The sequence below is a fragment of the Ciconia boyciana genome, chromosome 1, assembly GCF_034638445.1.
Source record: "Ciconia boyciana chromosome 1, ASM3463844v1, whole genome shotgun sequence".
NCBI classification, from domain to species: Eukaryota; Metazoa; Chordata; class Aves; order Ciconiiformes; family Ciconiidae; genus Ciconia; species Ciconia boyciana.
Genome location: NC_132934.1, coordinates 37,977,089 through 37,990,793, shown reverse-complemented (window position 1 = coordinate 37,990,793; position 13,705 = coordinate 37,977,089). Strand labels below are relative to the sequence as shown.

General features: G+C 47.9%; 1 protein-coding gene across 3 annotated transcripts in view; it reads right to left on the bottom strand.

Annotated features, from left to right (window-relative positions):
• SRGAP1 (SLIT-ROBO Rho GTPase activating protein 1) overlaps window positions 1-4,425 on the bottom strand; it is a 153,570-nt gene extending 149,145 nt beyond the window's left edge. The window contains exons 1-2 of one of the 3 annotated variants that reach the window (XM_072862817.1): window positions 4,315-4,383; window positions 3,700-3,803 (exon numbers count right to left, since the gene is read on the bottom strand). In XM_072862817.1, coding sequence (XP_072718918.1) covers window positions 3,700-3,766 — 67 coding nt within the window. In that variant the 5' untranslated portion in view covers window positions 3,767-3,803; window positions 4,315-4,383. Of the gene's footprint in view, window positions 1-3,699 lie in introns of all 3 variants that reach the window. The other 2 variants (XM_072862809.1, XM_072862827.1) reach the window with 2 other exon arrangements.
• Between the last annotated feature and the right edge of the window lie 9,280 nt (window positions 4,426-13,705).

Here is a 13,705-nt window from a genome sequence, read left to right as displayed (position 1 = left end):
CTGGTCCTCAGAATACAAAAGGTAGGATAACAATAGGCTACTGTAGTGAATTGAGCTTTGAATTAAGGAATGCTATGTATAAATCTAAGTAGGGTCATGTATCAGAAAGTTAATACTCAACTCCTAACTATACCACCAGCCTGTTCCTCATTTAAACAGGATTCCCTCCACTTTCTAGCTCTAGTCATATCCCCCACTCCAGTTGCAAGGTTGGTAGGAAACCTAACCTCTAATGACTTCAGAGGGCCTATAAAATTATCACATTCTTCAGAAAAAAACACATATAATTGATAGTCTGGATGATCAGGGATATTTTAAGAAGCGATTTTACTCAGTAAACCAATACAGTCTGCAGAAAGTCTACAAGGCACATTGCCCAAGCCATTTTAACAATAATATAAATTGTTCCTCAGAACTGTCAAAATATTCTTGAATAAACAAGCTCTTGATGCCTTTCCTAAAGCTTTTGAATTAGAAAGTGAAACATTGCTGAGAAGTAGGTGCTTCAGCAAAATTATCAAGTAACAAGGTCATGCTGGAACCGAAGTGTATCAAGATAGCTCACTTCCAATGAGTAAGAGTTACAGAACCAAGCAATACTTCTATCTGCAAACCTTTATGTCTGCAAATTAAGGTACCTATGCCATCATAATATCCTTACATCCCCCAAAACAATGGGTATAGGTATCCATCTAGATAGATCTAACTTCAGTGTCAAGATATCCTTAAGAAATGTCCTTCTGCTTTCTACATGATGTGCACACATATAGAAGTGAACACAATTCCCTTACTGCTACAATTGGGATCGTTCTTGACAGAAGTTAGCCTGAAGAACAGGGATGTTGCAAAAAAATGTGCAATAAGATGTTCTGCCCAACAAGTCAGAAGTATCTTGTCCACTTCAGCTTGACAAACAGGTAACATTTGCAGGCTTTCTACTGTTCCTGTATGACCTCCACTAAAGCAACAGCCAGTCTACTGATACTGCTAAAAGTCCAAGGAGAAGATGTCAGTTTACACCACCCAGGAACCAGGCAGAACAATTAACATCTGTTACTGCTTCCTATTTGAGGAGTTAAGAGCAGAAAAGCTATGTGAAGAATGGCCCTGTTAAATCCTCATTTCCAAATATGGCACCATATACATACCCCACAGTCCATGTACATTAGAGGCCCCTCTTTCTTCAGTATCAATATTCAGACATCTTATGACAGGATTTACAAATGAGCACATCAGTGGTATGGTTTCTGAATCGCTAACACTGGTGTTCAGCATGCTGGGCTCAATGCAATCTCATAAGAAGGCAAGGGATATATGTGGTGTTACACTCCTTTGCACATGCCTGTCCAGTGGACCTCAAATGGCCAGTTTGCTGCCAAATTGTCCACATCCTTCAGGCAACTAAACATGTCAGCAGCAAGAAATCAGCTAGCCATTGCAAACACCAGAAATCATAAGCAGCAAAAGCGTTTTGGCCACACCCTTTCTCCTATTCTAATGTATGAAATTCCAGGTAGTACATAGGGACCTGCCTTTCCTGCATTTACATTCCCTTAAAGTTACCTCGCTGGCTAATTAGGACTGATTCCTTAGGCCTTGAACCCCCCCAATATCAAAAAGATTTTCAAAGTATCATACAATGGTGTCACTACTTTGTTATAGTATCACTGAGCTAGCATCAAGCAGAATTATGTCTTAGTACAGACAGTTCTTGCCACCCGAAATACAATTGTAGTGACGCTGGTTAAAGAAAAAACATCTCTGGGTATAATTTCTAGCCCAGCATACTTTTTCAAACAGCTGCTAATCAACAATTCAGGCGAGACAGTTGGGACCAGACTGTACACACCCCAGACCACCACAAAGGAGCAAAGCAAGTCAAAATTCCTACTAAGCTATGTTTACAAATGCAACCTCCCTCTGCAACTATGATGGGGGACCGTGACACCAAAGGAGAGCCAAGTTATCAGAGGTGCTTTCTACCTTAATCTTTGTTGTTTATGAAATGATCTGATACATGTAGCTGAAGGGCATGGTATTTTTTCTTCAGTATTCAAAAGAAAAGAACGGCTTATATAGCAACTGGCTGTAGTTAATAAAGGCTGAGCCCGTAACAATCGTGTTAGGAGGAGGCAAAGAACAGCCTGCACACTCTGCAAAGAGCTTAAGATCTTGAACATTTTTTTCTGCTCAGTAATCAAGACAAATCTCCACCATCTCCACAGAGAGGCAGAAGCACCAAGAGCTCAATGGCAGTGAATCCACCAGCTACGCGAGAGCTGTCTCAGCCCTGCCCATTTCAAACAGACACTTGAAGCATGGCCTACCTGCCAGCTCAGAGAAGACCCCTCACACTGTCTACCTATCTGGCAGGTCTCTATTTTAAGCCTAAATCCCTTCCTGAAACCAAAAAGAGTTTCATCGGTGACAGGTATTTTTCACAAAAAGTTAAGCTTAGGAAGAAAAAAAACTCAAAAACTACCTCTTTCCTTTTAAGAGGAAAAAGAACAACGAAACCCCAAGAATTGTCTTGAAAATTTGATCTCGCAGGATCAAGTAAGAGAACAAAATACTGTGCAATTACAGAAAGTCAACAAATCTTTGAACAGCTGAGGAGTGGTTCCTCCCACCCCGTTTCAGATGCCCTGGTTTGAAGGTCCCCAGCCCCTGCTTGCGTAGGGCAGAAGGGGTCCCAAAGCCCACGGAGCTGCGTGGGGACACGCTCTGTCTCTGCACATCACAGACTGTGGGCAGCATCAAGGAGGGTCCACCCAGGTCCATAAAGAGCACACCCATCATTTTAATAAACAGAGTTCAGGTGTCGCATAGCTTTTTAAATGCTGCATTTCAGGTTTGCATCCATCCTCGAAGCTTGGATTTATTGCAATTTGTGTATTATGCAATATATTCTCCAACAGCACTCAGAAGAAAAGGATGTGCGCCAAGAGACCCACACCCCACCGCCCATGCCGCTACTTTCCCATCCTCTGTTCCACCCAAGACACTGGCAGAGGGGAAAACGCTGTGTGAGGAGAGGAAACCCGAGGGTCTGGAAGTGCCAGTGGCTCAAGCCAGGGTCTGCCGGCGCTGTCCTTGGCACAATAGTTGGATGCGATACAGCCGGGCGATGCGAGGCTGAAACACTTCCTGGGATGGCTGAAAGGGCTCATTCAATAGTCGGGGATTATTCTTTATTAGCCATCTTCCACAGCCCAACACAGAAACTACAACCCTGAGGGGAGGGTGGGGGACACCAGCCATGTGCCTTAAGAAAGGGGCATGGCTTACTATTGTCTCTCGCTTCGGTTTAACTGCCAAGCCTTTTTTTTTTTTTTTTTACCCCCCCCCCCCCCGCCAGCGTTACCGAAGTCGGTGGAGGAAGGGAAGGTGCTCCGCCGGGGCCAGGCAGCGGACAACCACCGCAGCTGCCGCCCGGCCCCTCACACAAACCGGCGCCGCTCGGAGCGTGGGGGGGCAGCGGCCGCGCCCGCCGCCCTCGCCCCGCTCCCCTCCGCCGCCCCGAAGTTCAGGCAACAGGGACCGACCGCCCGGACGGCGGCGGCGGGGCCGGCCTCGGCCCGCAGCCCAGGGGAAGGGGCCGGCAGGGCGGCCGGCCCGCCCCGGGGGCTCTCCCCGCCGCCGCCGCCGCCGCCCCGGGCCCCTGAGGCCGGGGAGGCGCCTCCCGCGCCCCGCGCTTACCTTTCACTTGACTTTCATACTCCGCTATAATCTCTTTGTCCTTTTTGAATCTGCTCGGGGTTGACATTATCCACTTGCTTCTTCCGCTTCTCCCCCTTCTTCTCCTTGTTTTAAATTATTATTATTAATTATTATTATATTTCTGGAGGGGCTCCCAAGTTGTATCAGATGGCCACAAGCCCGAGCGAGCGCGGCGGCCGGGGCGGCGGCGGGCGGCTGGCCCCGCGGGAGCGCCGCCGGCACCGGAGGCGGCGAGGCGGGGAGGCGGCGATCAGACTAACCCCGGCGCGGGCACCATCGCCTCCAGCACCGCCGCCGGCAGCAACGCGGTCCGCGGCCCGGGGCCGCCGCAGGGCGGGGCGGCGGAGGAGCTGCCGCGGGGCACCCGCTTCCACTAGGCGAGGGCGGGGGCCCGGCGGCTGCGCCCCACCATTGTTATCGCTCCTCACGCACCCGGGAGAGGGGAAGGGAAGGAGGGAGAGGGCGCGGGCGGTGGGCGGGAGGCAGGCGGCAGGCAGGCGACCGCGCTCGGTCCGTACGCCAGAGGCACTAGTTACTCCTGTCGCCGCGCTCGCCTGGGTGGGGACTCGGGGCCGGCGCCCCGCCGTGACTAACCCCGGGCGGCAGCGCAGAGGCGCATGTCCCAGCCCCGCAGCCCGAGCAGCGGCCGGCGCGGGGCGGCACCCCCGCCGCGCCCTGGAGAGGTGTCTCCGGGAATAAACTTCTCCCCGCCCTCCCGCCGCTCTATCCTCCCTTCCTGCCTCCCCGCCCGCCTCCGCTCCTCGCTCGCCTCGTCCTCGGTGGCGCCCGCTCCGCCTCCCCCCTGCCGGCAGCCGCGGTGGGAGCGCGGCCGCCGCCCACCGCCGCACCGCCCGCCTCCCCCAGCTGCCCCGCGGCGGGAGGCCTAGCAGGCCCGGCGGGCCCGGGCGGGGGCGGGAGGGGAGGGAAGGGAAGGGAAGGGGCCGCCGCCCCCGCCCCGCAGCGAGCGTATGGTGGCTGGGTGCCCTCTGGGGACAAGGGTGTGAGGCGGCGATGTGGTGACAGAAAGCCCTTGATGCGGCGGGGAAAGTTAAAGCTGCCGCCACCGCCACGCCGCACGGGGAGGCAAGAGGCCGGAGGGCAGATACGCCCTTTGGGGGCCCCGTTTTCCTCCCCCGTTTCTGTGGAGGCAGGGCACGGCTGTGCTGAGCGGGGCCGTGGCTGCAGTGGCGTGCCCAGGGACCAGTCCCCAGAGGGGCCAGGGGCATGGTGGCACTGAGAGGAGAGCCGTGACCCTCAGCACAACGGTCTCGCTTCCTCTGTCCTCGCCCGCGTGGTGCTCCCCTTCAGATGCAGCTTGTTCTCGAGAGCAGGACTGCCAGCACCCCTGTGCGGGGCACTCCCGCAGCCCATGGGGGAAAGAAGGAAAACAGGGTGGGAGGCCGTCCAAAATGCTGCTCCCTTGAAGTGCTGTGTGTGGCACACGTGGAGGCTGGCCCTGTCAGACGGTCGCATTCTATGTCGACATCAGAAGGATGGACTCCAGACCAGCAAGCAACAGTGCACAGCTCTCCCCGCAAAGCCGGGGTTCTGAGAAGGGCAGGAGTTGGGAGCATGGGGCAAGTCACCAGGAGGAAGAGGTGGCCCAGGCGTGCCCTCGCTCCTGGGTGCCTCCAGCAGTGATGGGGACAGCCTCCTTCTCTGCCTGCAGAGCTGGCACCTGGCTCAGCCCTTCGGGGCTGCGGAGGATGAGCTGGCTGCCAACTCTGCAGGTGGAGATGAGGCTGTGCGTGCCAGGAGCTGAGCACGGCAGTTCACAGACTCAGTAGCCACACTTCTCTTAGGTCCTGGGCTCTAAGCTTGAATCACCTGCAAAAGGAGTCAGATTTGACTCAGGTTGCAAAAGGACTTCTCCTAGGTCCTGGGCTCTAAGCTTGAGAGTCACCTGCAAAAGGAGACAGATGTGACTTGGGTTGCCGTTTCCCTTTCCCCTGGCTGCCCTGAAACTCAGTCTTTGCTCACGAAGAGCTTGCTAAAAAAAACATGGAAAAAGCAAAGAGTGATGGACACTGCTGCCTAGTGATGGGCAAAGAATGTGGCTGTCGTTCATGGGTCAAAGCCAGAAGCCAAACCCCAAGGTCACAGCTGCAGACTTTGGGCTGCAGGGAGGTCAGCTCTGAGGTGATTAAAGGCAAGCAGGGGACTTTCTGGAGGCACAGAGGGCTCTCCTGGCATCAGGTATGTCCATGAGTGACTAGGCAAATTGCAAACTATTCACAAGGAGTTTCCAAAAGTGGCTGCTCTATGATTGGTGTGGTGAAAGTGCCCAGAGATCCTATCCTGGACAGCTTGGTCCTGACACCGCCAGGACCTGACTCATCAGGACAAACAGGATTGAATGGTGGGATCATCTGTTGCTGGGAAAGTTCAAGCCGGCTACCCAGTAATTTGGCTGGATTTGAGCTTTAGTGCTATGGGGACCTGGCGCTCAGAGGGAAATGGCACAATTACTGTACGCCTGCTGACTTTCTTGCTTGTGTTTACATTTAATTCTTATAAATGCATTGCCTTAGCATTGCAGTCACTCACTTCCACACCTCTGCATTTCACCAGTAAGTGTACATCTGTCCTTTGCAGTTCGTCTTTCAGTTTCATTAGGTACCATGCTCTCCCCTACGACAGGATCAGCATAACAGGGTTCCTGTTCTCCTTTCCCTCTTCATGTGTTGATCTCTATAATATTATTATATCTCTTCCTCTTGCCCTCCCAGCACAATCTCTTTCCAGCGCTGATCCCAATTCGGATCACCTAAAGCAATCTTAGTACTGGAGGTTATTGTCTGAAGCCAATTTAACTCCAAGCTGGATGGTCAAATTACATCCCTTGAATAAGAAGCCCTGCCTCAAAAGAGCAGTCATTTTGGTAATCCCACCCAACTCTGATTTTCATCTCAGCCTTTGATGCCCATGTCTTGCCTCCTGGCTGTTCCAGTCCATCTGTTAGGCTGGGGACAGGCTGATTTACAAGACAGTAGGCTGTGTTCCCAGGGGACACAGGGCACTAGATGGAGATTAGCTGTGAGTCTTGCCTGGTCTTTGCAGAGCACAGTGTTTTCACGACTGGTGAGGACAGAGAATGGTGGTCAAGTCCCCCTCGTGCCCTGAGTGAGGCTATGCAGGTTGGCACCTCCGGCCAGGCCAGCGCCCGTCTCACTAGCCCAGGAGCTGGGCATGCGAACCATGTCTGAGATGTGGTTGGAGGTGTAGACATGAAGTTATCTGCCTCCTCCTCTCCTGGGGGCTGAAGGACACAGACTCCTCTTGCCACTGAGCCTACGCTGGGAAATATGGCCCAGATCTTTCTCAGGAGAACGGTGCAGAGAGGGGCTGAACACCTATGCATACACCACACCTTCTCCTTGTGCTAGATGCTGCAGCCAGAGGATCGGTCTGGCTCCAGAGCCACAGAGCCAAACCGGAGGCTGCAGAGGGAGCATTTCTGTTTCTCTGCAAAGGCCATTGCCTGTGAAGATGCAGAAACCATCTTCTGGCTCTGGAGATTGATCTCTGTGCTTTCAGCCGCTCGGCTCAGGGCTGTGTGTCTGTGGCAGGACCACCGACCAAGGATGGACCCATGTCCCAGCAGGCTTGAGCGTGCCAGGCTCAGAGCTGCACAGATTCTGGATCCCTGAGTTAGGGTTGGCCTCCAGGACAACCAGGATTGAGCTGGCTGAGAAATCTGATTTCCCCCCCGCCCTTCTTTAGGGATTGGCAAAGGATTGTGCATTATTACATGGGTGTAATCTTCTTCTAAGATGTTTGTGGCAGCTCAAGTCTCCGGACTCAATTCCACACTGATTTACACAGCCTGCAATCCCATTGCAAGGATGGCGATTGCACAGGAACAGACTCTGCCTGGGCTCTGCAATGCCAGGTTTGAGGTGACTTACAGGACACAGAAGATTAGTACAGAAATCCCTGTCTTTTGGGACCTGTTCCCAAAGAGGTCCCCACAGACTTCCCATCAATTTCAAGAGGAGCAAGCACTAGAGCTGTGGGACAGTCTTCTCGTATGAACCCCTGTGCTCCCATGGATGATGCTTCAAAACGCTTGTTTATCCACAGTGTTGTTCTGTGAACTCTAAATTATTGCATGTAGAGCGTATCCAGGTCTTGGCAGGGAGGACACTGTAGACATTTAAAAAGTATTAGGATAAAGCTGATTGAGAGCACATATGTTGTTGCAAGAGTCAGAGTTGTATCAATAATGCAGTGTAGTAGGGTACTGCAGCGGTACAATGCTGGTACAGGGTTTGTGGACCATACCTCAGTGTACGGAGTTAGATAATCTACTCCATCAGGGAACTGGAAATCCTGAATTATGTATGATAAACCAGAGATGTGTTTATACAGAGAGCAGTTCCTGCAATACTTCATGCACTCAGTGCAAAAAGGGAATAATGCGGGCATGCTGGATTCTGCTTGCTTGAGAACTTCATTATTGCATTTCATTTACACAGCCTGATGAGCTGTGCAGTATTTGCTATCTTGTGCTACTAATAAAAATAGACCATATAACTGATTGCTGGAATATCACCGAGCTGTTCTCTGTGAGCACATAATGAAATGCATCAACCCCCTTAAACAACAAAACCCTACACTAATTTTCTTTAGGCTGAAAATAAGACAGATATAATTCATCGTGCTTTATAATTACAGTCAATCAGTCATTTTACTGTTGGACAGTAAGTCTCTAAATGAAAGACCAAGCTTTAATTGAAACAATGAAATATTTGATTGTTATTGAAAAATCAGTAAGAGGCACCATCAAAGAGCTTGTTCAAATGTTTGTCACTGATAAGATGCACATTTCTATAGAATTAAATCTATTTGCTTGGGAATGAGATTATTTTTGTAAATACAGTTGCTTATCTAAGATATAAAACCAGTGAGGCTTTTTTTCTCTCCCCTGCCCTCAACCAGTGCAGCACTTAATGCTGCTCTGTGCTTATAAACTCCTGAGACATGGAGATGAAATCTGGGCTTACGGGGTTTGTCACAGGCTGCAGAAGAGACAGGATTTCACCCCGGCTGACCTGAAAGTGAGTGGCTCTGAGGAGTCCAGATTCAGCTGGACCTTCACAGCAATGAAATGAGGATCAAGAGCTGCCTAAACTTCAGTAGTTCAGGAAAGATGTTTCCCTCACCTGAGTTTCTCTGTGAGCCTAAGCTGTCACTAACCTTTCATTTCCAGGAACAGTACTCTGACCATGGGCACGAGTGTATTGACTGTAAGGGCCTATGGACACAATCTCTTCCAGAAGCAGAGGCATTGTTATTTCACAATAAGAGTGTCTACAGGTGGAGTATGTAGAGTTGGTAATGTGCTTTAAATTCATGCTATACCTGGGTCCATAATAATTTTCAAGCCCTAGGTGTTTACTTTGTACTTCTTTGGATTACCATTTTTGTCTGTTGAGCAGTTGCTGGGTTTCTTTTGGGTGTAATAATCTGAGTGTCCGCTTTGTGAGCTTCACACACCTAAATTTAGGCAACTAAAGTCATATGCCTAATCTAAATGAGTTATTTAGCCAAGTCATTTAACCTCCTTCAAAAGTCAGTCAAGAGAGGTAGGCATGTCCTTGGTCGTGATCACTCCAGTTCACTTATTTTAGACACTTCATTTAGGATGGATTTTGTTCCAGTTTTCCTTATTATCATAACTGGGGGTCATATAAGACAGGAATAACATCCTTTTCATAAAACCTGAATGTAATATGCTGAATGTTAACAGCAGTCTATTAGAAATATGGTGATTATATATATATAGTCCCTTGCTCCTGAATAAAATGCACAGCTAAGCGTATGCAGACCGCATTTGTTCATTTACTATTTGCAGTCACATTGGAAAGTAATCCTGTCAGCCTGTCATCTGAAGGAGGATTCAGGAAAAATACCATTAGGTAACCTTCTATATATATGTGTATGTGTGTGTATGTGTGTATACAGCCAATTTGCTATGTTCAAATGGATGCGATAGCGCTCTCAGCATGAAATACGTCTGAATCCAGTGGAGAATTGTTCACATCACAGAAAAAAAATGTTCCAGGTGAAATCACTCTCTTTAAATGAAAGAGATCCTTCTGTCTCAATAAGGTAAGATTTCAGCCCTGGAGGACTGATACAGTCTGGGACATGAACAAGCGTTGTATTCTAAAGCAAAAAGAAAAGCACCAAACCCAAACTTCCCCACATTAGTTTTTTTGCTATTTTGTTTGAAGAAATTAATGAGACTTAAAGCAGTAATTGGTACCTCAATATTTAGTCCTTTGGCTTTACAGTCACGAAGTGCAGTTTAATGTTTCCTTGTTAACCTGTTAATTTTGAGCGGTGCTAATAGGACTAATGACATAACTAATATATAGAAAGTGATGAGGCTACTTTATTATGCCTTTTACTGTTGTTAAGAATGTTATCCTTGTTTTATATAGTATTGCTATTCACTTTCAAATTAGTAATTACAAGGAGGAATGAATTCTGACTAATAACTTTCTCAATAAGAAGAGTGTCGTGGTTTAGCCCCAGCTGGCAACTAAGCACCACACAGCCGCTCTCTCACTCCCCCCCCAGTGGGATGGGGGAGAGAATCGGAAGAGCAAAAGTAAGAAAACTCGTGGGTTGAGACAAGAACAGTTTAATAATTGGAACAAAATAATAATAATAATAATAATAATAATAATAATAATAATAATAATAATAATAATAATGAATTATACTGAGAAGGAATACAATGAGAGAGAAAGAGGAACAAAACCCAAGGGAGGGAAACAAAAGGGAAAGGAAAAAAAAAAAATAATAAAATAAAATAAAATTATACAACCGCTCACCACCCGCCGACCGACGCCCAGCCAGTCCCCGAGCGGCGATCGCAACCCCCCGGCCAACTCCCCCAGTTTATATACTGGGCATGACATCATATGGTATGGAATAGCCCTTTGGTCAGTTTGGATCAACTATCCTGGATGTGCCCCCTCCCATTTCTTGGGCGCCTGGCAGAGCATGAGAAGCTGGGGAAAAAAAAAAACAAAAAAAAAGGTCCTTGACCAATGTAAATACCGCTTAGCGACAGCCAAAACATCAGCGTGTTATCAATATCATTCTCATACTAAAATCCAAAGCACTGCACTATACCAGCTACTAGGAAGAAAATTAACTCTATCCCAGCCGAAACCAGGACAAAGAGACTGAGGCAGTCTTGCGATTTTGAAGAAGAAATATGGAAGTAATGGCATTCTCACTACAAGGTTTGTGTTCTCTGTAGGACTACTTTTGTTCTGTTGGTAGCCTTTGAGACTCTGGTATTCCACTTCTCAACTTAATGAGATGAATGTCTAATTTGTAAGCTTCACACACCTAAATTTAGGCAACTGCATGTGCCTTACACCTGCCAGCTTACGTATGATAGCATTATTCTGGATCTTTATCTTACTTCTTAAATTTAACAGTTGTATTGTCCAGAGAAGCACTAGGATGGTTTTTGGTTTAGCTTTTCTTTCCAAGCCTGGTGGGGGAACAGCAGTGTGTTTGAGAGAAGTCTTCCAAGTGAGCCTAAGGGGCCATGTTTGTGGTAATTCAAGTCTTTGATGAGTAAATAATTGCAACTCTGATAATTAGCTTTTGGTTTTGGATTTTCCATTTGCATTGTTTATGTTTGTTGCATCAGTTCTCAGCTAAAAGTGAAATACTTCTGCTGCTTCATTACTCCTGACCTTCTCACGCTAATGGTTTTGAGTGGAGAACAGTAGAAGTTGGGTTACATTTAAAAGGAGAAGAAACTGCTTGAAGCAGCATCAGAGAAGTAAGAACATTGTATTTTAAAAAATCAGTCTTATGTACTTCATTGTGCTGCTGTTATCTGACTTTAACTAGAATGCTTATATGAATAAGGCTGCTGGATTATACCCTCAGAACTTAGACAGGAGAACACAACTCCTGGTCTTGCTGTCCTTATATGGCCTTCATGGACCATCCAGATTTTGCAGAATCTCAGCTTTCTGGGCTGCTTCAGACTGTGCCAGTAGATTAAAGGTTGCAAACCACCCTCATTTATCTCAAAAGGGCATTAATTTTGAAGCCCAGCAATGACACTTCAAATGTCAGCCTTGTTCATTTTCTCAGAAACATCTAGCTAGTCTGCTTATTCATTAGTGTGGGCTGGAGGGGTGGGAACAGCTGCAGCCTATCAGGCTAAAAAAGTGCCTTGCTATTAATGGTCTACCCAGCACGCTGCCGTTTCCCTGATTTAGCCCCTTGGCCCACCCTCTGGCTGAGCCCTTGCCCCAGAGCAAGGCATATGCGGAGAGGAACAAGAGTGGAAAAAGAAGGGCTATTTCTGTAGCATTTTCTCTTTTGTTTATTGATGGCAGTGACGCGCTGCTTTCCTGAGTTCTTTTTTCCCCCAGCTACTTTTGCCTTCACTGTTGCAAAAAGACAAACTAGAATCATACGGGAGGGGTCTCAGATGGGTAAAGGTGGTGATACCTGTGCAAATGGAGGTAGAAAGGGATACAGGCACCAAGCTGGGCCTGGGGAGACCTTGTATTTCTACATTTTGCTTAATACCAGTTTAACATCACTCAAAAACCCAGCTGCTAGTGTGGCCCAAGAGCTCTCTAGGGTGAGCTGGGTGGTGGCAGCTGGAATGGTTTCAGGCTGCAGAAGGAACTGAATCCAGACCTCCTGCTTCTCGAGCTGCTGCTCCCCTGTGTTAAAGGGCATCACGATGTCCTTCTCCTGCCGTTAGGTTTTAAAAGGAGAGGGTGACCTGAACATTGTTCTTTTAAAGACTTGATACTTGTTATTCTCTAAAGGGAAGGTGGTCCTTGCTGCAGTCTCCCTCAAAACTCTGTGTAAACACGTAGCCCTGAGCAGGAGGGAATCTTCAGACATTTCTCTGTCCTTGGCTTTTCTTATTGTGTGGCTGTCAGAGGGTCTTCATCTAGCATGGGGGGTTTGGGTGAATTTTGAGGTGCCTATGATTCCTCAGGCAATGCCCAAGCGCCTGCTGTGGAGGAGCGGACTCTCTGGGGGCCAGGAGGCAGGAGGGGCTGTGGGTACCCCCTCCTTCATTGGACCCAGTTTTCTGTCATATCCTCAGGGCGCAGCTGACCCTCTCTGCAAACTTGGGCTGCTGGTTCTCCCCAACCGGAGACACCCAGTAGTTCAGAGGTAAAATATAATTATCTTAGCCTCACAACTGTGGCTTCAAAGTAAAGCTTTTAAGCTTTTGTTCCGGTGTCCAAGAAGACATGTCCCGCATGGAAGAAAATCAGTAAGGAGTTTAAGAGCAATTTTTCCTTTCATTTTTGGCATTTGTTTGCACTTTTCTTAGTCTTAGCTTCTGTTATTTCTGTTCAGCAGCCCAATGTCACAATAATTGGGTGTGCCAATATTGCAAACTACACACAAATACTTGTCTCCAAGTGAATAATAGTTTTTATAGACTCATCTCTCTGTTTCTCATACGTGTGCATATAACCAAAAGCTTTCTGTTAACAACAACTGCTTCAAAAATTTATTTTGACCTAAGACTTAATGTAACTGACAATAGCTGTTTAAGATGATCCATAGTTTTCAAAACTATGAAAGAAAGATAGAAAAATCCTTCCTGGGGGCCTGCAGGGCAGTTTCCCGCCGAGGCTGGTGATGTATTTCAGATGTCACAGCTCCCTCCTGTGGGAAGATGCAGGCAGCAGACTACTGCCAGGAGGAGGCTTCTGCAGACACCAACCCAAAGCTTCCAAACCTCAAAAAGAAAATATTCAAACCACTTTTTTTTTTTTTTTTTGCCTGAATACAGTAGCTGATTCTCCCTTCTCTCCTTATGACATAATAATATTTGAACCAAAGCTTTGTATAAAATCTGAGAAAATTAACCTGCATGGACCAGGTTTTCATACAGACTCCAAACAGTTATTGCTTATTGACTACCATCTGTTTGTGTTGAGTAGGGTGGCATGGCTTATGA